Here is a 21,771-nt window from a genome sequence, read left to right on the forward strand (position 1 = left end):
AGGGAACAACAAGGGGCAGGTGAGACCAATAAAAACTAATCAGGGGCAGGAGTAAGAGGGAGGTAGGAGCAGATCGTGACACCACGCTTCTTGCATTTTAGCTCATTTGGGATTTGTGGCTTCAGTTGAGGTATTATTTCAGCCTTTCCAATGTTAAGCAGCTGCTCCCGATTGTAAACCAGCTTGTTGCCATGGTTACACATCATAACAAATGCTCAAAAAGTGAAAAAAGCTAAAAAATAGCAGTAAAAATCCTCCAAGCTTCACAGCACCAGAAACAGAAAAGTAAAGTGTCCAAAAAATACAGTTTTTCTTGAGAAACTAGAAGAAAAAATGCCCGAGAAAAGGCAAAACTTACATATAGTCAACAGAGCTACTCCAACATGCAGCCACCCAGAGCAGCGCAGTTCTGGAAAATCAGCCCAGCCCAGCCCTGGTAGGTTAATTGTGATCACATCTAGGTAATCTGTAGCCTAGTGAACTAGACCAAATTCTTGCTTTGCAAAGTTTGGTCTAGGCATGCTCCATTGGAACCTCCGCAGCTCCTACCAGGACTCTGGCTAGCCAATCACAGCTCTCTAGAGGGGTTTCAAACACATAAAGAGCTGTGATTGGTCCATAATGGTGGGCTAATCATAGTGCTCTATCTGCTTAGTGAACAAATCACAGAGCTTTATCCGCTTTATGGGCCAATCAGGTCACTCTATATGCCTGGTGGGTGGGATGATGCAACAGAGTGAAACAAGAGTATGTCACATTCTTTGTCCAGTGGAATGCGGAGATCATTTGAAAGACAACGGTAGAACCCGCCCCACAACCGAGAGCCGTCAATGGAGCATGGCCAGACTAAATAATACATTTATTTAGTCTGGCTTGCCAGGCTAGGAAATTTGTACATTTTCCGTCTTTAGCCGACCATTTCTTCTAGACCTGCTCACCTGCGGTCAGCTTCGTACGAAGCCGACCCAACATACGCAGTATCGATTGATTGGCCAGCTGAAGCTCACACCTACCTAAAAAAGAGAGCGGGCTGACCCAACCCGGTCCGGACTCAACCGGATGTGAAAGTGGTTTAAATTACTGTTGACAAAATCTATATTACTGGATGTAATAGTGCATTGTCCAACATGTTTATGGTGGTTTTTGTTGTCACACAAAGACCTCAAATTTCATTTAATCAAAGACGTTTTAACAGTAACATCAAGCGATTTGCTTTCATTTTGTGATGGTATAAACACGTGTGACGTCTGCATGTGAGAATAATGAAAACCCTCCCTTCCTCTGTGTTTTCTTTGCTGGGTTTTATCATCAACATGTTCCTTGGTTGCCCATTCAGCTGCTATTTTTAAACTTCGGGGATATGGGGGGGATTTCAGGGTCGCAAGGGCTCGAACAAAAGAGCAGGTTTGTGCTTCTGCTGATAAGCCCACGCAGACAAAAGGGGCATGTCTCGGTCTGTACAGAAAACAAGATGCAGGGGAAGAAAAAGTGCTTACTTTCAGAGGCAGGGATGGATTTCCTTCTGAGCAAGTGGAAACGATATTTATTTATGAAGGGAACGACAGGCAGAGGATAAATTTAGAGAAAGTCTCAAGAAATGGGATCAAAAGAAGAAAAAAGCATCAGTATGAATAAAAAAAAGAACCACAATTAAACCTAAACCCAGTTCTTCAATTATAATCATGATAATGATGATTTCACAGTGTTTCCCCTAGGAATTTTTCCAACTGTGGCTGGGGGGGGGGGGGGGAGAGAAATTATGACAAGTCCCTAAATAAAGTAAATTTTTTTAGTGCAGAGAGGAGACAACCCATAGAAGCACTGATTTGATCTCATTTCAGAGAAAAATAGCACAGGTCAGACGCACCTAATAAATAAAATTACAAACAAACTCAGGAATCTTTCTTTGCTTCATTGTTCTGGTGCTGAGAATATCACTAATGCGGATCAAAGGAGATACACAAATGAATGCACCTCTTATTTATTATTTGGAAATTACATTTACTGCAGCTGGCAGAGGCAGAGATTGTTTCTATTGATACACGAAATTTACAGAATCATTTTAAGTTTTAATAGGGGAAGACTGCAGGAGGGAGCGGTAAAATACAGGGGGTCCCCAGCAAAAACAAGAAACTACGAGTCTGATGGAACCCGCTGGTTTTCCATCAGGCAGTCACGGGGCAGCTCCAACGACCCAGTGGCTGTGCTGGGTCAATGTTATCGAGCTCAGTCCGGTGTGCGGCTCGGCCGTGAACGAGCCGAGGCGACGTCGTGCTCTGCTTAAGAAGAGGTGTTATTTTCCCGCTTCAGAAGAAGCGTCCAACGTGTTTTTACGCTTTCTCCGAGACATGTCACGTCGCTAAGTTGTTAGCGCTGCGCGCTAACACGTCAATAGTGCAGCGTAGCCTGCTGGAGGTTTTAAGGGTTCAGATGAAACACCCGACCTCTCACGCTGCTCACACATCGATCTTAAGTTGTCGCTGTTGCGCTCACGCCGTAATACAGTATTAGATGCGGTTAAAGTCAGACATGAAAAAAATAAATAAATTTTACATGAATAAGTGATGCTTAGCCTGGTGGGGGAGGAGAACCTGGCCTAATAAGCACTGGAGGAAAACCTGTCAAGATCGTCAACACTCGTTTATCTTAATGCTACTGAAACATGTAAACCAAAAAGCATTATATCCACTGCTACCTTTCTAATTTTAAACTCAGTAACTTATGCTGTAACTTAACCCTGCCCTGCCTGCTCCTTGCTGCCCGCCGGCTGTGATCACAAGCGACAACATAGTAGTTCCCGCTGCTTCTTCGGGAAACAGTGCAAAAAAAAAAAATAACTTGGGATCTTGTAGGCGTGGCGGTGGGATTTCTATGCCTATGTAAGGGAAACCCTGTTTCAGGTCATATACAGGTGCTGGCCAGTAAATTAGAATATCATCAAAAGGTTGAAAATATTTCAGTAATTCCATTCAAAACGTGAAACTTGTACATTATATTCATGCAATGCACACAGACCAATGTATTTCCAATGTTCATTACATTTAAATTTGATATTCATAAGTGACAACTAATGAAAACTCCAAATTTGGTATCTCAAAAAATTAGAATATTCTGAAAAGGCTGAATATAGAAGACACCTGCTGCCACTCTAATCAGCTGATTTACTCAAAACACCTGCAAAGGCCTTTAAAAGGTCCCTCAGTCTTGTTTTGAAGGCACCACAATCATGGGGAAGACTTCTGACTTAACAGCTGTCCAAAAGACAATCATTGACACCTTGCACAAGGAGGGCAAGACACAAAAGGTGATTGCTAAAGAAGCTGGCTGTTCGCAGAGCTCTGTGTCCAAGCACATTAACAGACAGGCGAAGGGACGGAAAAAATGTGGTAGAAAAAAGTGTACAAGCTCTAGGGATAACCGCACCCTGCAGAGAATTGTGACGACAAACCCATTCAAAAATGTGGGGGAGATCCACAAAGAGTGGACTGCAGCTGGAGTCAGCGCTTCAAGAACCACCACGAGGAGACTCATGAAAGACATGGGATTCAGGTGTCGCATTCCGTGTGTCAAGCCACTCTTGAACATGAAACAGCGCAAGAAGCGTCTCGCCTGGGCCAAGGACAAAAAGGACTGGACTGATGCTGAGTGGTCCAAAGTTATGTTTTCTGATGAAAGCAAGTTCTGCATTTCCTTTGGAAATCAAGGACCCAGAGTCTGGAGGAAGAGCGGAGAAGCACAGAATCCACGTTGCATGAGGTCCAGTGTAAAGTTTCCACCGTCAGTGATGGTGTGGGGTGCCATGTCATCTGCCGGTGTTGGCCCACTCTGTTTCCTGAGGTCCAGGGTCAATGCAGCCGTCTACCAGGAAGTTTTAGAGCACTTCATGCTTCCTGCTGCTGACCAACTTTATGGGGATGCAGACTTCACCTTTCAACAGGACTTGGCACCTGCACACAGTGCCAAAACCACCAGCACCTGGTTCAAGGACCATGGTATCCCTGTCCTTGATTGGCCAGCAAACTCGCCTGACCTTAACCCCATAGAAAATCTATGGGGTATTGTGAAGCAGAGGATGCAATACGCTAGACCCAACAATGCAGAGGAGCTGAAGACGACTATCAGAGCAACCTGGGCTCTCATAACACCTGAGCAGTGCCACAGACTGATCGAGTCCATGCCACGCCGCATTACTGCAGTTATTGAGGCAAAAGGAGCCCCGACTATGGCGTTTAAAGCGTGCCACAACCCGTGCACGCGCATTGGGTCCACAGCGCGCGTGTTAACGGGACTCGCGAGCGCAAATATACATGGCAGCGCGCGTGTGAACGGGACTCGCGCGCGTGTGAACGGGACTCGCGAGCGAAAATATACATGGCGAGAGGTCATTTGTGCACTGAGAGGGAGCAAACTGTGTCTGTGAGCGCACAAGGATGTGCACAAGTGACAAACCTGCGTGCGCGCGTTGTCAACGAGCACACGGCAGAGGAAAACGTGCGCGCGCGGCAGCCTCTGTGCGCGCTCGGCAGCCTCTCTGCGCGCTCGGTTTCTGACTCCTGCTCGCTCGGCTGTAAGGGCTTTTGGCACTCTGGAGGCGTGGCCTGTGGCAGATCTTGTCTGTCCTCTGATTGGTTAGTTCACCCCGCACTTTACCCTCTATGTATATAAAAAAGTCTGATGTTCAGTAGTTGCTTGCATAGCTCAGCTGGGAGAGCGGGTGACTCTCTCCCCGGAGGATCCAGGTTCGAGTCCGGGCAAGGAGGATGTAGTAGACGTCATGTTAATTTTTCTTAATTTCAGGTATTTTACAGTTGTGACCGTTCAACTGTCATTAAACGTCTGAATGTTTGCTGGGCAGTGTTTTAAAAAGTGCACATAAGCTAGATGGTTTTAACCATATAAAATTACATTTTTTGTGATACTGGAAAAATACATACTGAAATAAAACTACTGATTGAAAACTTTATGACTGTGGTTGTACAATATATGACTCACTAATACACTGCAAACTCCCTTAGAGTGGGGCTTCCAGAGAGAGAGAGAGAGAAAAGTTCTTGCCTCATTAATGAATTGTTTATTTTTTTCAGTATTTAATTGACAAATTATCCTTTCAAATAATTAATTGATGAGTTACATAATTGTCCATTTCATAAAGAAACTGCATATCAAGCTTTCATTCAGATGACCTTCAACAGTGCTGCACCCTGCTGAGGGACATCCGAGTAAAACCTTGAGATGGCCATTTTCTGTTCACTAACTTGCTTTAGTAAATCCTTTCTTTTGTTAAATAAATCAGTTGTTGAACCCCCACTCCTCTGTTTGGTCTCCTTTCTTATTACAGCCCACCACTTCCAGTCTGGGTTGTAACAATCTGCAGACAGATTTCTGAGTATCTCCTCCTTTACACAGATCCTCACTGAGCCATGTACTGTGAACAAATAGTTTCTCCATGATATTATCCAGCAAGGTCCCGTTTTTGTCAAAACAAGGGTGAGGTAATGAAAAAATAGAAATATTTCATTAAATTAACATTTAAATTATTTATATGCATCATTAAAATAAAAAAAAACATGTTTTGAAATATATAAAGTGCACCAAACTTGACTCAGTCCATTCAACAATTCTAAATGGACAATTATGTAACTCATCAATTAATTATTTGAAAGGATAATTTGTCAATTAAATACTGAAAAAAAAAAAAAAATTCATTAATGAGGCAAGAACTTTTCTCTCTCTGTCTCTCTCTCTCTCTCTCTCTCTGGAAGCCCCACTCTAAGGGAGTTTGCAGTGTATTAGTGAGTCATATATTGTACAACCACAGTCATAAAGTTTTCAATCAGTAGTTTTATTTCAGTATGTATTTTTCCAGTATCACAAAAAATGTAATTTTATATGGTTAAAACCATCTAGCTTATGTGCACTTTTTAAAACACTGCCCAGCAAACATTCGGACGTTTAATGACAGTTGAACGGTCACAACTGTAAAATACCTGAAATTAAGAAAAATTAACATGACGTCTACTACATTCTCCTTGCCCGGACTCGAACCTGGATCCTCCGGGGAGAGAGTCACCCGCTCTCCCAGCTGAGCTATGCAAGCAACTACTGAACATCAGACTTTTTTATATACATAGAGGGTAAAGTGCGGGGTGAACTAACCAATCAGAGGACAGACAAGATCTGCCACAGGCCACGCCTCCAGAGTGCCAAAAGCCCTTACAGCCGAGCGAGCAGGAGTCAGAAACCGAGCGCGCAGAGAGGCTGCCGAGCGCGCACAGAGGCTGCCGCGCGCGCACGTTTTCCTCTGCCGTGTGCTCGTTGACAACGCGCGCACGCAGGTTTGTCACTTGTGCACATCCTTGTGCGCTCACAGACACAGTTTGCTCCCTCTCAGTGCACAAATGACCTCTCGCCATGTATATTTTCGCTCGCGAGTCCCGTTCACACGCGGGCTGTGGACCCAATGCGCGTGCACGGGTTGTGACACGGGTATGACGCGATACCCGACTAAGTATTGAGTGCTATACATGCACATTCTTTTCATGTTCATTCTTTTCAGTTGGCCAACATTAGAGAAACAAACATTTTTTCATTGGCCTTTAGAATATTCTAATTTTCTGAGATACCAGATTTGATGTTTTCATTGGTTGTCACCTATAAATATCAAAATTAAACGTAATAAACATCGGAAATACATTGGTCTGTGTGCATTGCATGAATATAATGTACAAGTTTCACGTTTTGAATGGAATTACTGAAATATTTTCAACCTTTTGATGATATTCTAATTTACTGGCCAGCACCTGTAAACACCTGAAATCATGATTTACTAGGCCTATATTTAACCATGTGTTCATAATAACAGCTACTCGTCTTTTATGTCTTAAGTTTTGTACAAAGTAACAACTGAAATTATTAAAATAAAGCATTAAAACTGGAGCCTTTTTTCATGAAGACCTCACAGGAAAGCATTTCAGACTTATATTCCTTATAGCTCTAGTGTATAAATATTAAATGACATAATGTTAACAACATGCTGAGAATAATTTCTGAGACTATTAAAAACAAAATTATCCCATGAAGATAAAACCTTTTCATGATTTTATTATGAAACACGTTGGCCTCTTGGTGTGAGGGTGGTGCCAACCACACTGATCATCCCACCCGCCTGCAGAGAAACCATATGTTCATTTTATATTTCAATATTCTTCCTTCATTTCTTGTGCAACACAGATATTTAAAAGGCAGTTGAAGAGAAGGGGCCTTAGAGACATGAACTACTCATAAACCACTGCAATCTGTTGAACTACAGAAGCATCTTTGAGATGTGAAACGCCTTTCAGGGAGCAGAGGAACTGGGACGTAAAAAAACAAAATGTCAACGGAAATAGATCTAACTGCCTATTGCTATTTAAGGCTTTACCAGGAAGAGTCAAACACAGAAAGGTCAATGGGAAATATTTGAGAAGAATGCTTGTTTGATCATATGCCAGCTGTTCTTTATCAGTGTGACCACCAAATAAAAGCTAAGAGCTACCATTAGCTTAGCATTAAGACTAGAAGGTGAAAGGATGCAGCTTTCATTTGAACTCATTCACTGCCAGCCATTACCTGAACAGAAAGCTAGTGTTTTTAAACATTTTTACAGTTAAATGAAGAGTCACAGAATATTGTGCTCCATGACCATGTACACGCCAAAACTACAAAAAAAAAGAATTAAAAAAAAGAATGAGTAGACTCACTTGTTACATCTGGAAGAATCAGCATGTTTCTATCTCTACCGTTCTATCAGAATCCGTTGTCGAAGTGTGAGCTGCAGAAGCTTTTCCAGTTTGCACCTCACTTTAGGCATAGCGGCGTCCCAAAATAATCTCATAGTTCATAGATTGTTAGCTTCCTGATAACGCGACACATGACGCTCACGGGTGAAGATCAACTTTGGAGGCACGGAAAATAATTTTCCCATCAGAGCTTTGCCGGTGTTGATGGTGTCACTTCCGTTGTTTCTTTCGCGGGCAGTAGGGAACGATGTCGCTCTCTGCCCTCTACTGCTCGTGGACATACAGTGGAGGTGACGCCATCAACTCCAACAAAGCTCTGATGATGGTGACTGTGTGACGCTGAAACTGTCAGCAAACAAAGTAGAAATCAGAATAACCTTTATTGTCATTGCAACAAGTACAATGAAATTAGATGCAATCCCCGTGTCTGAAATTGAAAACAAATAATTAGATTTAAAAAATGTATATATAAAGATAAAAAGGATCTAATATATATATATATATATTAAAGAATTAAACCAGAGAGCAGTACTGCACATGAACCTCTGCACTTGAATCATTTCACACTGACTATGTGTGAAAGACGGCTAACAATTATACACATAATAATATTGCACCAGTTTATGTTTATGTTTATGTTTATTCATTTCGCAGACGCTTTTATCCAAAGCGACGTACAAGTGTTTTTTTTTTTTTTTTTAGCTTTTTTTAGTTTATTATATATTGCACATAAAATTGAATTAAGAATTCGGGGTGGGGTGGGGGTGTTAATTGCCATTCAGTGCCCTGATAGCCACAGGATAAAAGCTGCTGTGTAGTTTTTTTGCAAAAGCAGTAATATTTGCTACTCTGTGCACAAGATGAGAACAGAAAAGGAACTAGAAGAGAAACACTGGATCTCTGTTTGCAATTTGGTCTCCAACCAAAGGTTGTCACATTTCTGGCTCAAAAATGGCTCCACAATGACTTAGCAAAAAATGTGTAGAGAAATTTTTATTTTCAAATGTTTTGAACAAATCCACCGGCATTAGATCGTGATTCTGTAACTCATTACAGGAAATGAAAAAGTTAACAAGAGTTGGGACATTTACTAAATGGCTACTTGTTTAAAAATTGGTAGCCCAGTTAGATACTGGATTTAACTTTGGATTTTAACTGCAAAGAAAAAAATCACGTAGAGGTAGAAGTTCCTAGAAAAACATCTTTGAGCAAGCTAGATTTTGAATATCCACAATTCAAAGGTTCAACCCCGCCCCCAACATACACCTCCAGAAGACAGGATAATGCTGGATGCAATGGATACTGTCAAACAACCATAAAACATAACACAATCATATCTATCAAACTAAATAGGAATTGCAGCCCTTAAAGTGGTATCCTACTCATATTATTTAATACATTTGCAGTGGTCTCTAGTAGGAATGAATGACTTGTATGCTGTACTCAAGGAAAACAATGCTCAGGTGGTGTTAATAATGGTTAGCTTCTACTAGTAGAGAAGTTCTCTGCTGTTTCTTGAACACAAAACCAACAACAGACTTCCTCATTACAAGTCAAGGTTGTGTCCATGAATGTTAAGCGACAGTGTGATGTAGATCTGTCAGGATTTTCTAATCCTAGAGTTTCAGCATCTATTTTCTATCAGAAGCTAATGCAGGAGATAGGTGTAGGAGACTATTTTCATGTTCAGCTTGCATGAAAAACTGAGTGACCAATTATAATCACAAAAACTTGAAACATGTTTTTTCAGTGAAGTACCATTTTAATTTTCTTTCTGTTCATGCCCATCATTCAAGGGGTTCACTTCCTGTTCAACTACTGCAAACTGAGACATGTGATTCGACACAAATACAAATAGGGTGGAGTATAATTCAGAGGGAAGTTTGGTGGATGGACCACAGGGGCACCTCCAGAAATTTTTGATAGGGGTGGCCAGATGGGGCCAAATAAATGTTTGGGGTGGCACACCAAATTGGTCCTTGTGGTAACTCTGGGAGAGTTTAGCCTGTGGTGATGTATAGCACTGCTCCTTTATTTGTTTTTATTTAAAAAAATAACAGTACGTATCTAAAACATTTAACTTAAATTTTCCAAACACAAACATTTCAGAAAAAAACATTTTAGTTATTTAAAATGTTATTTCAAATTTAATTAAAAAAGGTATTTTTTCAGGTTAATTCGCCTGTGTTGCTGTATTCACAAAAAAAAATGGAGATAAAAACTTTTTTAAAACGGTGAGCAGCAGAAACATATTTCTTTACTCGTTCATTGTATTATTTTAATTTTGTTTTACAATTATGTCTTGAATAAACAAGATCAATTTATGGTTTGACTGAACATTAATAAGATTTATTAACACTGGCTTTTCTTGGGGGCCCAGCAAATTTTTAGGGGTGGCCATGGCCACCCCTGGCCACCCCTTGGGGCGCCCTTGATGGACCGGCATTCAGTCATTAAGAATTGGGCATTCTCAATGACTGGTTTTTCCAGGATTGTACATGTCAGAGGTGATTACAATGATTCATTTGAAAAATGTTTCATTTACTGGTTGCCATCAGTTACTGATGTGTGGCAAAAAATCTCTAAACAGCAGCACTTTAATAAACGTATGTTAGCCCACCCTACAAATATAGCCACCAGCCACCACTGAGTCAGTATATAAAGAGCATTTTGAGCAATATGTCAAAAATACTTCAGAAAAACTACTACTATACCTTTAACAGTAACAACATGAATAACATGTCATTTGTTGACTCTTTTTTGGGTGAAACAAACACATTTTCTGCAGAAAGAGAGTGGGTCTTCATGAAAGCACAGATTGAACCAAAGATTACTTTTGTTAAAAAGCTCTTGAGCTGATGGGAAATGCAGGCCTGATTGCTAAGAATCTACCATCACCACATTTTGCCGTCATTAGATCCATTGTTATCACCGAGACATTGATAACATATACCAGACAACCATTTCTGGGTCTGCAACTCAGTAATATTCCAATTTTAAGATACTAATTATTTTGACACTACAGAAATAATTAAACCCCGTCTCCTGTTTTTCATGTCCAAGTGCAGCTTTGTAAATGTGTTATTTATGCATATATGACTCACTTGCTAAACATTTCATGCTCCAGTGAAGTAGAAACCTGAAAAATCAAAGTGCACTCAACAAAATGAGGAATCAGCATCTTTTGTTGGCAACACAAGTCTTAATACTTCAGCTGAAAGCCAGAAAACAACTTAAGGCATCAAATCCTACACAAAATCATATAACTAGTTTAAATTTTAACCTTAGCCACGTGGTGCATCAAATGACTGCAGCAACACGGGATCGATACAGATCAAGGCTCAGAATTTAACTAGTTTGTACAGAGTCCACTAATAGGAAGTTTGTGCTAAGTTAATTAGCAACCAGATACTTTATTTCTCCATTTGGCAGATTTAAAAGTCCACAGCAGTCGGATAAATCTTCAGATCAGTGGGCTTTTTAAACACTCCTCAGAGCTGTGTTCATGAGCTGTTGTGATAAATTGTTTCCTTTTGAGCTGCAGCACCAGGGCAAAAAGAAAAAACATGACACCAGAATCCCCTTTTTGTCTTCCTCATAGTGCTGTGAGACCGAAGTCAAGGCATCCATCAACACTGGCAGCATACATAACCACATCTCCGTGTCCTGCTGCCAGAGGCTCGGGTAAGAAATGCCGTCTCTTCACAGCAAACACCCCACGGTTGCTGTATATTGATAAATAATATTTGGGATGTAGAGACAAACCAACTACACATAAAGAATGAGCTCAGATCAAATAGTTTATACCTAAAAAAGATAAATAAATCCAAGAAAAGAAGTTCAAAGATGTTTTCTAACAGCATGTTGGCTGCCAAGAGCAGTTTGTGAAGTATGTCTTAATCTTGCAAAGAAAGAAAAAATAAAAGCTTTTGTTTTACATGTATGGATCTCAACTGGATTAAGAATCTTTGAAATATAAATTATGAATTCTAAAATCAACACAGCTTTATGGCGATCACTAAAATCAGCTAAAACCAACCTTTTCATCCTGGCTGCTGTATTTTTGGTAGTGGTGGTTTACAAAAATGTTGTTGCTGTTTATCAGGACTAAAATCAGTTAATAGGGTTCTCTGATCAGAATCACCGAGTCCCTAAATGTTCATGTACAGATCCGAGCATTGTAGATGAAGGCCGTCTCTGCAGGCCTTTTCACGCATTCAGATTTTCTGGCAGCATCCTTGCTAGACGCATAACAAGCCCGCACAGCTGTCAGCTCAGACAAAAGTTGGAACGATCATCTCTTCCCAGGATTGGCCTCACTACAGTCAAGGGTGTTCCCTGCTTTGCAACAGGTTCACATCAGCATGACATGCTTGTAGCTTTTACTCTATTTTTCCAACAAAATCTGTTTCTGGAAGGCAGCTACCCAAATATTGAAACCACAGAAAGTTGTGCAAGTGTGACTGTGTGATTTGTGTGTTGTTAGACTGGTGCCCAGTGAGGACAGTTCTCCATGTGGAGTTAACAGCTCAGTGACGGGTTTGCAGCTGCAGCTGGGCAGACAGACGGCCCGATGTTCAGCATATGTGAAAGGTAAGAATATCAGTTAGAAAACTAACTGCATCTGGAAGACTCAAATTCTTAAAGACTAAAGTAACTATGTTAACTTCTCTGGATGGAAGGCTGCACTTTGGTGTAGTGGTGCCTTGAGCTAAAGTGCTATCCTTAGCTAACAGGTTCCAACAAATTTACATGACCGTTACAGAATATATTTAGCATGTTAGCATCACAGCCATCCTATATGTAGATGACTCATGGGCTGACACTGCCTATTGGAGCTGGCGTAGCGGCTAGCCGCTGTCTTGGAGCATTTATTTCTACAGACGAATGTGCTTACCCAACTAAAAAAACACATATTTTAATGCTTTTTCACAAAATCAGACATATGATATGGCATGACAGTTAAAGTATATTTAAATAAAATAAATATAAATCCCAACAGGTATGTTAGAAAAGTTAACAGTAATCCCACATGATCTGTTCTCAACAGTACACCGGTTTTTGCAACAGTAGGCTGCACATAATGGGCACAGTTGCTTACCCTGCATTGACTCCAATTGGGTTTGGACAGTGAGGAGACCCAACCAATATGGCGGTGACGCTGTTACGCTTTCCAGTACCTAATGGGCTTTCTACGTATTCGTGTCTATAGTTAGCATACCAACGTTTTCTACTCAATACTAAACACATCTATATTTATTACTTAGATCTGAGTAAATGTACATCATCATGAAGGTTGTCCTAAATGATTATTACTCATTATGCACTCACGTATTAATCAACAGAACACCACTGGTGTGTGAGGTTATCCACTCAATAATATCAGACAAGAAGAAACAGCCAGCTTTAGGACAAACTACCAGAGTCCCAAAACAAAAACCACCATTTAAAGTCACGGAGAACTAAAGACGTTTAGACCTAGAAAACGGCGACTGGTGTTTAGCGCCATCTTGTTTCCTCTGGCATTGTGGGGTTCTGGTTCTGGCAGAAGTATCCCAGGGAAGATCCTAGAGGGGAGGGGGTGAGTGCTGCGTGACCTTGTTTGCGTTCAAAGCCAAGTTTGTCTGCAGATTCGCTTTAGCTGCTTTAACTGTATGCCTGGTGTAATATTACATGCCCAAAGGGGTTTCCAACTTGGTTCTCATGTGTTCTTGTCAAAGGTAGAATAAAAAAGAAACATCTGCATCAGTTGTGTTACAGAAAATCCAAAATGAGCCATACTGTGACAATGGAAAAATCTAGATTATGATAAACTGTGGACCCACCACCCGCAGGAGGAACATGAAGGGTCCGGTGCAGTGTGGATCGGGTGGCAGCCCGAGGCGGGAGCCTTGGCGGTCCAATCCCCGGACAAGGAAACTGGTTTTTGGGACATGGAACGTCACCTCGCTGGCGGGGAAGGAGCAGGAGCTTGTGGCAGAGGTTGAGCGGTACCGGCTAGATATAGTCGGACTCACCTCGACACATGGCTATAGCTAAGTTTACATGTGCCAAATTTCCTCAATCCAATTGAAATCTTGGTTGATCGGAATTTCCGAATCTCTGTTCACATGGACACGAAATGAAATGATCCGATCATGCCGTGCGTACATACGCACCAAGCATTTAATCCGAATAAATAGGTTGAGCATGCGCAGAGTTGCCTTTCCCGAAAGAGAAATTGTAAACAAACGCCATGAAACGAAATGAAAAGTGTAAAAACAGAAATAACTATTCTTCCTGCTTTCCTGATCCATTTATTCAATTTAATGTTTTTATTTAGCTCATAGAAGTTACGTTTTCTTCAGTGAATAACTGCAGATATATGCTTTGCTGCATTTTATTGTTGATTAAAATAAGGGAGGGTTATGTTTCTGCCTCTTGATCAGCTGGTCCGCGGGTCTGAAGTGACAGCTGCGGCACAGAGCGGGGTGGGGGGTGGGGGTGGTGGGGTGGGGGGGTTAGACTCATGTTTTATTACTGAGCTCTGTTGTGGCTTATTATTAATAACATGTGACAATCAGCTGAAACTGTTGGGAAAAATCTGTTCAAACAAAATAACAGAAGATGTTCAGAAAGTTTGAAGCCTGTGTTCATCATTAACGAACCGCATCTCAGGTCATCTGCGTTTACGTGCGTTTAACACGGACTTTACTGTCGTCCAGAGTATTTGACCAAGGACGTTCTCCTACCCAACATCAGCCTCCAATCAGGTCTGTAAAACCCACATTATCCTGTGTTCTTTACAAGCGCGTCTCCATCACCTGCTGCAGAAGCTGCTGCGTTCAAAGCTGACAGAAACGGGGATCCGTGCGCTGCAACCCCCGCAATAAACCTGCGTATTTCCAGTCAGATTTGAACATGTTTGTCGAATGATTTGTGCAATAATCGGATTTTTATTTTACTTCCACAAAATGCAAGTTCTGAATTAAATATTACTGAAACGGGGACGGCTTGTCGTCGGATTTAAAAGCCGCCGCTCGTTAATCACGCCGTCATTTTTGAAGTCAGGCAGTCCAAATGACAGCGGAGAGGCCTGCTCGCTGTTGCACACATGCGCAGTGGGCATTGTTTTACCCCAACAATCCGAATGGCTGTGTACATGCACGTCAATCGGAATGAAGAACGGAATAAACCACCTCTCTCAATCGGATTGAAATTTCAATCCGATCGGGCCGAATCGGATCAGAATATTCCGAATGACATGTTTACATGCAGAATTTTCGATCTGATTGGGCATTCAATCTGATTAAATATGCGAATGTAAACGTGGCTAGTGGCTCTGGAACCTAAGTCCTTGAGAGGGTTTGGACACTCTACTTTGCTGGAGTTGCTCCGGGTGAGAGGCGGAGGGCTGGGGTTGGCTTTTTGTTAGCCCCAAGACTCTCTGCCTGTGTGTTGGAGTTTACCCTGGGGGACGAGAGGGTAGCTTCCCTGCGCCTTCAGGTCGGGGAATGGGTCCTGACTGTTTTTTGTGCTTATGGGCCAAATATGAGTTCAGAGTACCCACCCTTTTTGGAGTCCCTGGGACGAGTGCTAGATAGTGCTCCACCAGGGCACTCCATTGTCCTGCTGAGGGACTTCAATGCTCACGTGGGCAATGACAGCATGACCTGGAGGGGTGTGATTGGGAGGAACGGCCCACCTGATCTGAACTCGAGTGGTGTTTCGTCATTGGACTTCTGTGCAAGCCGCAGTTTGGCCATAACGAACACAATGTTCGAACATAAGGATGCCCATCAGTACACTTGGTACCAGAGCAGCCTAGGTCACAGGTCGATGATAGACTTTGTAGTCGTATCATCTGACCTGCGGCCGTATGTTTTGGACACCCGAGTGAAGAGAGGGGCGGAGCTGTCAACTGATCACCACCTGGTGGTGAGTTGGATCAGATGACAGAGGAAGATGCCGCGTAGACCTGGCAGACCCAAACGCATAGTGAGGGTCTGCTGGGAACGCCTGGCAGAAGAACCTGTCAAGACGGTCATCAACTCCCACCTCCGGCAGAGCTTTGACCGCGTCCCGAGAGCAGTGGGGGACATCGACTCCGAGTGGGCCTTGTTCCACTCTGTGATTGTTGAGGCGGCTGTTGCTAGCTGTGGTCGCAAGGTGGCCGGTGCCAGTCGTGGTGGCAACCCCCGTACCCGCTGGTGGACACCAGAGGTTCGGGGAGTCGTCAGGCTGAAGAAGGAGGCCTACAGGGTGTGGCTGGTCTGTGGGTCTCCGGAGGCAGCAGACAGGTACCGGATAGCCAAGCGGGGTGCAACAGTGGCAGTGGCCGAGGCAAAATCTCGGGTGTGGGATGAGTTTGGTGAGGCCATGGAGAAAGACTATCGATCGGCTCCAAAGAGGTTCTGGCAAACTGTCCGGCACCTCAGGAGAGGGAGGCAGCAACTCGCTCACACTGTTTACAGTGGGGATGGGGAGCTGCTGACGTCAACTGGGGCTATAGTCGGACGGTGGAAGGAACACTTTGAGGAGTTCCTCAATCCCACCTACACGCATTCCGAGGAGGAACCAGAGCCGGGAGACCTGGGGATGGACTGTCCAATCTCGGGGGCAGAATTTGCTGAGGTAGTCAAACAACTACACAGAGGCGGAACACCGGGGGCGGATGAGATTCGTCCAGGGTATCTCAAGGCTATGGATGTTGTAAGGCTGTCCTGGTTGACACGTCTCTGCAACATTGCGTGGTCCTCGGGGGCAGTTCCTGTGGAGTGGCAGACCGGGGTGGTGGCCCCCATCTTTAAGAAGGGTGACCTGAGGGTGTGTTCCAACTATAGGGGGATCACACTCCTCAGCCTCCCGGGAAAGGTCTACGCCAAGGTACTGGAGAGGAGGGTCCGATCGATAGTTGAATCTCAGATTGAGGAGAAGCAATGTGGTTTTCGTCCTGGCCGTGGAACTGTGGACCAGCTCTATACCATTGCAAGGGTGATGGAGGGGGCATGGGAGTTTGCCCAACGAATCCACATGTGCTTTGTGGATTTGGAGAAAGCTTATGACCGTGTCCCCAGAGGCACCCTGTGGGGGACGCTCCAGGAGTATGGGGTGGGTGGCTTTCTGTTAAGGGCCATTCAGTCTCTTTCCCAGAGGAGCGTGAGTTTGGTCCGCATAGCCGGTAGTAAGTCGGACCTGTTCCCGGTGAGGGTTGGACTCCGCCAGGGCTGCCCTTTGTCACCGGTTCTGTTCGTTACCTTTATGGACAGAATTTCTAGGTGCAGCCGTGGTGTGGAGTGTGTCAAGTTTGGTGGCAGGAGAATCTCGTCTCTGCTTTTTGCGGATGATGTGGTCCTCCTAGCTTCATCCAGCTCTGACCTTCAGCTCTTGCTGGGTAGGTTTGCGGCCGAGTGTGAAGCGGCTGGGATGAGGATCAGCACATCCAAATCTAAGACCATGGTTCTCGACTGGAAAAGGGTGGCTTGCCAACTCCGGGTCGGGAGAGAGGTCCTACCTCAAGTGGAGGAGTTAAAGTATCTCGGGGTCTTGTTCACGAGTGAGGGTAGGAGGGATCGGGAGATCGACGGGCGGATTGGTTCGGTGTCTGCAGTGATGCGGACGCTGAGCCGATCTGTCGTGGTGAAGAGGGAGCTGAGCCAGAAAGCCAGGCTCTCGATTTACCGGTCGATCTACGTCCCAATCCTCACCTATGGTCATGAGCTTTGGGTAATGACTGAAAGAACAACATCGCGGATACAAGCGGCCGAAATGAGTTTCCTTCGTAGGGTGGCCGGGCTCAGCCTTAGAAGTAGGGTGATGAGCGTGGTCATTCGGGAGGGACTCGGAGTAGAAACGCTGCTCCTCTGGATCGAAAGGAGTCAGTTGAGGTGGTTTGGGCATCTGGTCAGGATGCCTCCTGGACGCCTCCCTGGGGAGGTGTTTCGGGCATGTCCTGCCGGCAGGAGGTCCCCGGGTCGACCCAGGACACGTTGGAGAGGTTACAGCTCCAATCTGGTCCGGGAACGCCTTGGGGTCTTGCCGGAGGAGCTGGTGGAGGTGGCCGGGGAGAGGACGGTCTGGAGCTCCCTAGTTGGGATGCTGCCCCAGCGACCCGGACCCGGATAGGCGGAGGAAGACGACGACAACGACGATAAATGTATAGAGCATTTTAATATTAATATTTCTGTTTCATGATTTCTTTATAGACGAATTCAATAATTCTGTTTAATCTGTTTCTGAGAGCTATCCATCCGTCCATCCATCCATCTTCCTGCTCTTATCTGGGGTCAGTAGCCTAAGCACAGAGGTCTGGGCCTCCAGGGAGGCATCTAGGAGGCATCCTAACCAGATGCCAAAGCCACCTCTCTTGGGGAGAGCCCAGCCACCCTGCGAAATGAGAACATTTTGGCCGCTTGTATCAGTGATCTTGTTTTTTCGGTCACTACCAAAAGCTTGTGACCATAGGTGAGGGCCAACAGGACCACATCATCTGCAAAAAGCAGAGACCTCATCCTCAAGTCACCAAAACGAATACCCTCACCACCTTGGCTGTGCCTAGAAATCCTGTCCATAAAAGTTGTGAACAGAATCGATGTCAAAGGGCAGCCTTGGTGGTGTCCAACTCTCACTGGAAATGAGCCCGACGTACTGCCGGCCATTCTTGTAATTCTGCGAAAATAAAAAACATTTCAGAAGAAGATCAAGCACCAAGATGGAAACAGAACAAAAAGCAAAGTTATTGATGGGAAAATAAACTGTTGTGTTTTTCTTATTGGATCATTGATTATTAATAGTCTGGTTTAGGCACAGGACCAAAGTCTGCTGTAAATAAAAAATAAACTTTCTCAATCTGAGCCATGTTGCATCATTGATCATCTCCGGGATCAAATGCCAGCTGTTATTTATGTCATGAAAAAGGTTGCATTCTGTAAGAACTGATGTGTTTTCTCTGTGGTTTGGTGGTTGCAGGTGAATTTTGTTCAGAGAAAATATTCCTCCAAAAAATTTATTCCACACCTGCCATGCATCATCAGCTTGTCAGGAAATGGGATGATTTGTAAAGTTTTAAACATGTTAAATGATCCTGAATTGAGTCATGTAATAATGACTTTAATTCTATGTCACAAATTCAGTCCTAGGATCAGGCCTTATTGATATTAGCATCTAACTTTCCCACTAAAATCTCACACCCATCTTCACAAGAACAGAAGCTCAACAGCTCTCATTATCACAGGAAGGAACATTTAGTAGAACAGTTTTGTTCTACTTCAGGCTAATTTATGCATGTTGAGTTGAGGCTGTTAATGAATGAGAATTCCCGCTCTGCTCTCATCTTTCCTCTTTTTCCCCTTTAGACGATGAGGCATATGAACTGTGCCTCGGTCTGCAGACTCTGCTGGAACTTAAAGTAAGATCCTCATTTGCCTTGCTAATATTTGTGAGCCACAGTGTGTATTCCTGTGTGTGTGTGCGCGCGCGTGCGTGTGTGTATGTTTTCAAACGGACTAAAATGCCTATTAAATAAGCAATAAAAAGAAAAACAAAAGGCACTAATAAAAGAGCGCAAAAGGAAGATATGATGGCAGCAGAATTTTAAATTGTTGCTGTATTCTGAGGAGAAAAGCAAAGGAGGATGGCGGTGCAGCCCGTTATCAGTGGCTCAAAACTAGATAAGAGCAAATTCAGGAAATTCTTTGATGTGAATTTTCTTCTTCTTCTTAATGTGCACATTAAAAAAAATGTCATTTAAAGCCAAAGAAAATTAGCCTGGCCTGCCAGACTCCTCCTCTGTTTAATTCTGAACAGAGAAAGGGTCTGGGAACTCTCCTATTCAAATAACCCCACCCCCGAGAATTCTAACAGAGCAAATCAGCGCTGAGCAGCGTACGCCACACACCACAACACCGAGTTTGTCGTAAACATGGTGACTGAAGCGGAGTTCGCTGTGGCTCTTTCCCCTGGTCTAAATGACTTGGACACGTCTTTAAAACAACAAGTAGACGCGCTAAAAGCCTTTCTTCTAAAAAAATATATATAAGATGTTAGCGCCGTTGCCAGACACCATTTTTGACTACAGCTAATAAACTACAGCGTCGTGCCGTACAGTCAGCATTTCCGTCTTTTTTCTGATTGGTTCTTTTTGAGCTGGCTAGTCCCGCCCCTCATGTGCCTCTCTGCCTGTGAGTTACCAGACTCTCTCTCTGTGCAGAATTAAACAGAGGACGAGACTGGCAGGCCAGGCTAAAAGAAAACAGTACATGCCAATTTGCGGGTGGTGCTTGTTTCAGAGTTACATGAATGGTGCTTTGTGCTGTGAAATGCCCGATTACAGAAGAACTCCAGGGTGTGAAAAGAACATGAGCTCTAATTCTATAAATCAACCTTTTAAGGTGATTTTATCCTGTAGCTTATGCATTTTTGTTAAAAATATTAATAGGTTAAGTACAATTAGTGGCATCATGTCTGCATATTTGTATTAGAGACGACCTAATCAGATGCCCGAGCCACCTCAACTGGCTCCTCTCAATTTACAGGATTTTCAAAGTAAAACTCAAAATTTGCAGGTGAGAAAGTAAAATGCATGAATGCAGCCAAAAAAAGGTTTTTTTTTTTTTTTCATGAGGAAATAATATCACATGGGCCCCAAAAAAGTCCATAAAGAAAAAAGCATCAGGTTACATTCAAAAACCCATCTGATGAGACTGAAATGAAACCTGTTGCTTTTTTCCCAACGGTTAGATACCATTTGATCTGATGTCTGACAATGTTTTCCTGAGCCCCGAGGATGTCCTAAAATGTAAACCGTAGTGTTGTGTGACTATTGTAAAATCCATCTAAGTAAACACTGAATTCTGCCAGCACCTATCAGTTCAGACTCATGAATTATTCAGTGCATTAATTCTACTTTTCCCCACCTGCTAAACCTCTCACAGTGCTGCTTGGATCTGAACAGTCGGGTTCTGAAGCTCCGAGGCTGCGGCGAGGAGTTACCCTTCCTGAACACTGTAAACCAAGGCCCGTGCCAACACGACTCCCACAAGAACCTGTGAGCTGGCTCGACGGCCGGGTGGAGCGATGCCATTTGGGTCTGGACTGTCTAATCAGTGTCTCTCACTGCCAGAACAAGCACAAGCATCAGCCTCTGTCGTGTCTAAAGTTTACATCTTTTGCGTTTGCCTGAATCTAGACAACTGCCATGATTTTTCTCCCGTGTTTGTCCACTTTACAGAGCAACGTCTAATCTCTACATGTGTAATCATTTTTATGATTATATTTTCTTTTCAAACTCACTCCTCTGTTCTGATGGGTCGACACGTGATGTTTTTAAAAGGTGAAACACTGATCATTTTATGGTGGACTTAACCAGAATATGTTGCAAAACTTCTTTTTGAAATAACTAGTAAATGAAAAGATGTTGATTGAAAATCCAATTGTCTGTTTGAAGATTTTTCGCTGTAAGGGTATGACGTCTAGAAACTTTTTCCGAATAAAACCTAATGTAGAAGCTGGTGTTTAAATGCTGAACTGTGTGGAAATTAAAAGTTGTGTTCTGGAAAATCGAGTCAGTATAAACACATTAAAACAAAGTCACAACCTCCAGTGGGTTCCCAAACATTTATCAGCGAGCTTTAAGCCATTCCAACTACAGTTTTAGGTCTAGCGTGGCAATATCACACGGAGAGACAGAACATATTCATAAATTCATGTGGTTTCGGGGTGTTTTTAGATTCATTTTAAAATTTAAATATGCTTTCCTAAAACAAAGTTAAGGAAACGTAATTATTTGTTCTACAGCTGAAATTAGCTTAGGTGTTTTATGGGATGTAACTAAACATTAAAACATTATTCACATCAATTCCTTCAGTTGTTCAGTAGCTCATAAGTGGTTTCAAACCCACCCCACTCATCTATTCCAACATTTGTCTCTTTGCTTTGATAAACAGAGATCATTTAGCAACGGTTATTCTAACTTGTTGATTTAAAAAACGCCTATCGGTGTTTTGTTTTGCTAGTT

General features: G+C 43.1%; 1 protein-coding gene across 1 annotated transcript in view; it reads left to right on the plus strand.

Annotated features, from left to right (window-relative positions):
• Nucleotides 1-21,037, plus strand: part of nrip2 (nuclear receptor interacting protein 2) — a 48,069-nt gene extending 27,032 nt beyond the window's left edge. Inside the window, exons 3-6 of the mRNA XM_015976838.3 lie at nucleotides 11,380-11,462; nucleotides 12,265-12,371; nucleotides 19,112-19,164; nucleotides 20,690-21,037. Of these exons, the coding sequence (XP_015832324.3) occupies nucleotides 11,380-11,462; nucleotides 12,265-12,371; nucleotides 19,112-19,164; nucleotides 20,690-20,806 (360 nt within the window). The 3' untranslated portion in view covers nucleotides 20,807-21,037. The remainder of the gene's footprint in view (nucleotides 1-11,379; nucleotides 11,463-12,264; nucleotides 12,372-19,111; nucleotides 19,165-20,689) is intronic.
• The last annotated feature ends 734 nt before the right edge of the window (nucleotides 21,038-21,771 follow it).

The sequence above is a fragment of the Nothobranchius furzeri genome, chromosome 1, assembly GCF_043380555.1.
Source record: "Nothobranchius furzeri strain GRZ-AD chromosome 1, NfurGRZ-RIMD1, whole genome shotgun sequence".
Taxonomy (NCBI): Eukaryota; Metazoa; Chordata; class Actinopteri; order Cyprinodontiformes; family Nothobranchiidae; genus Nothobranchius; species Nothobranchius furzeri.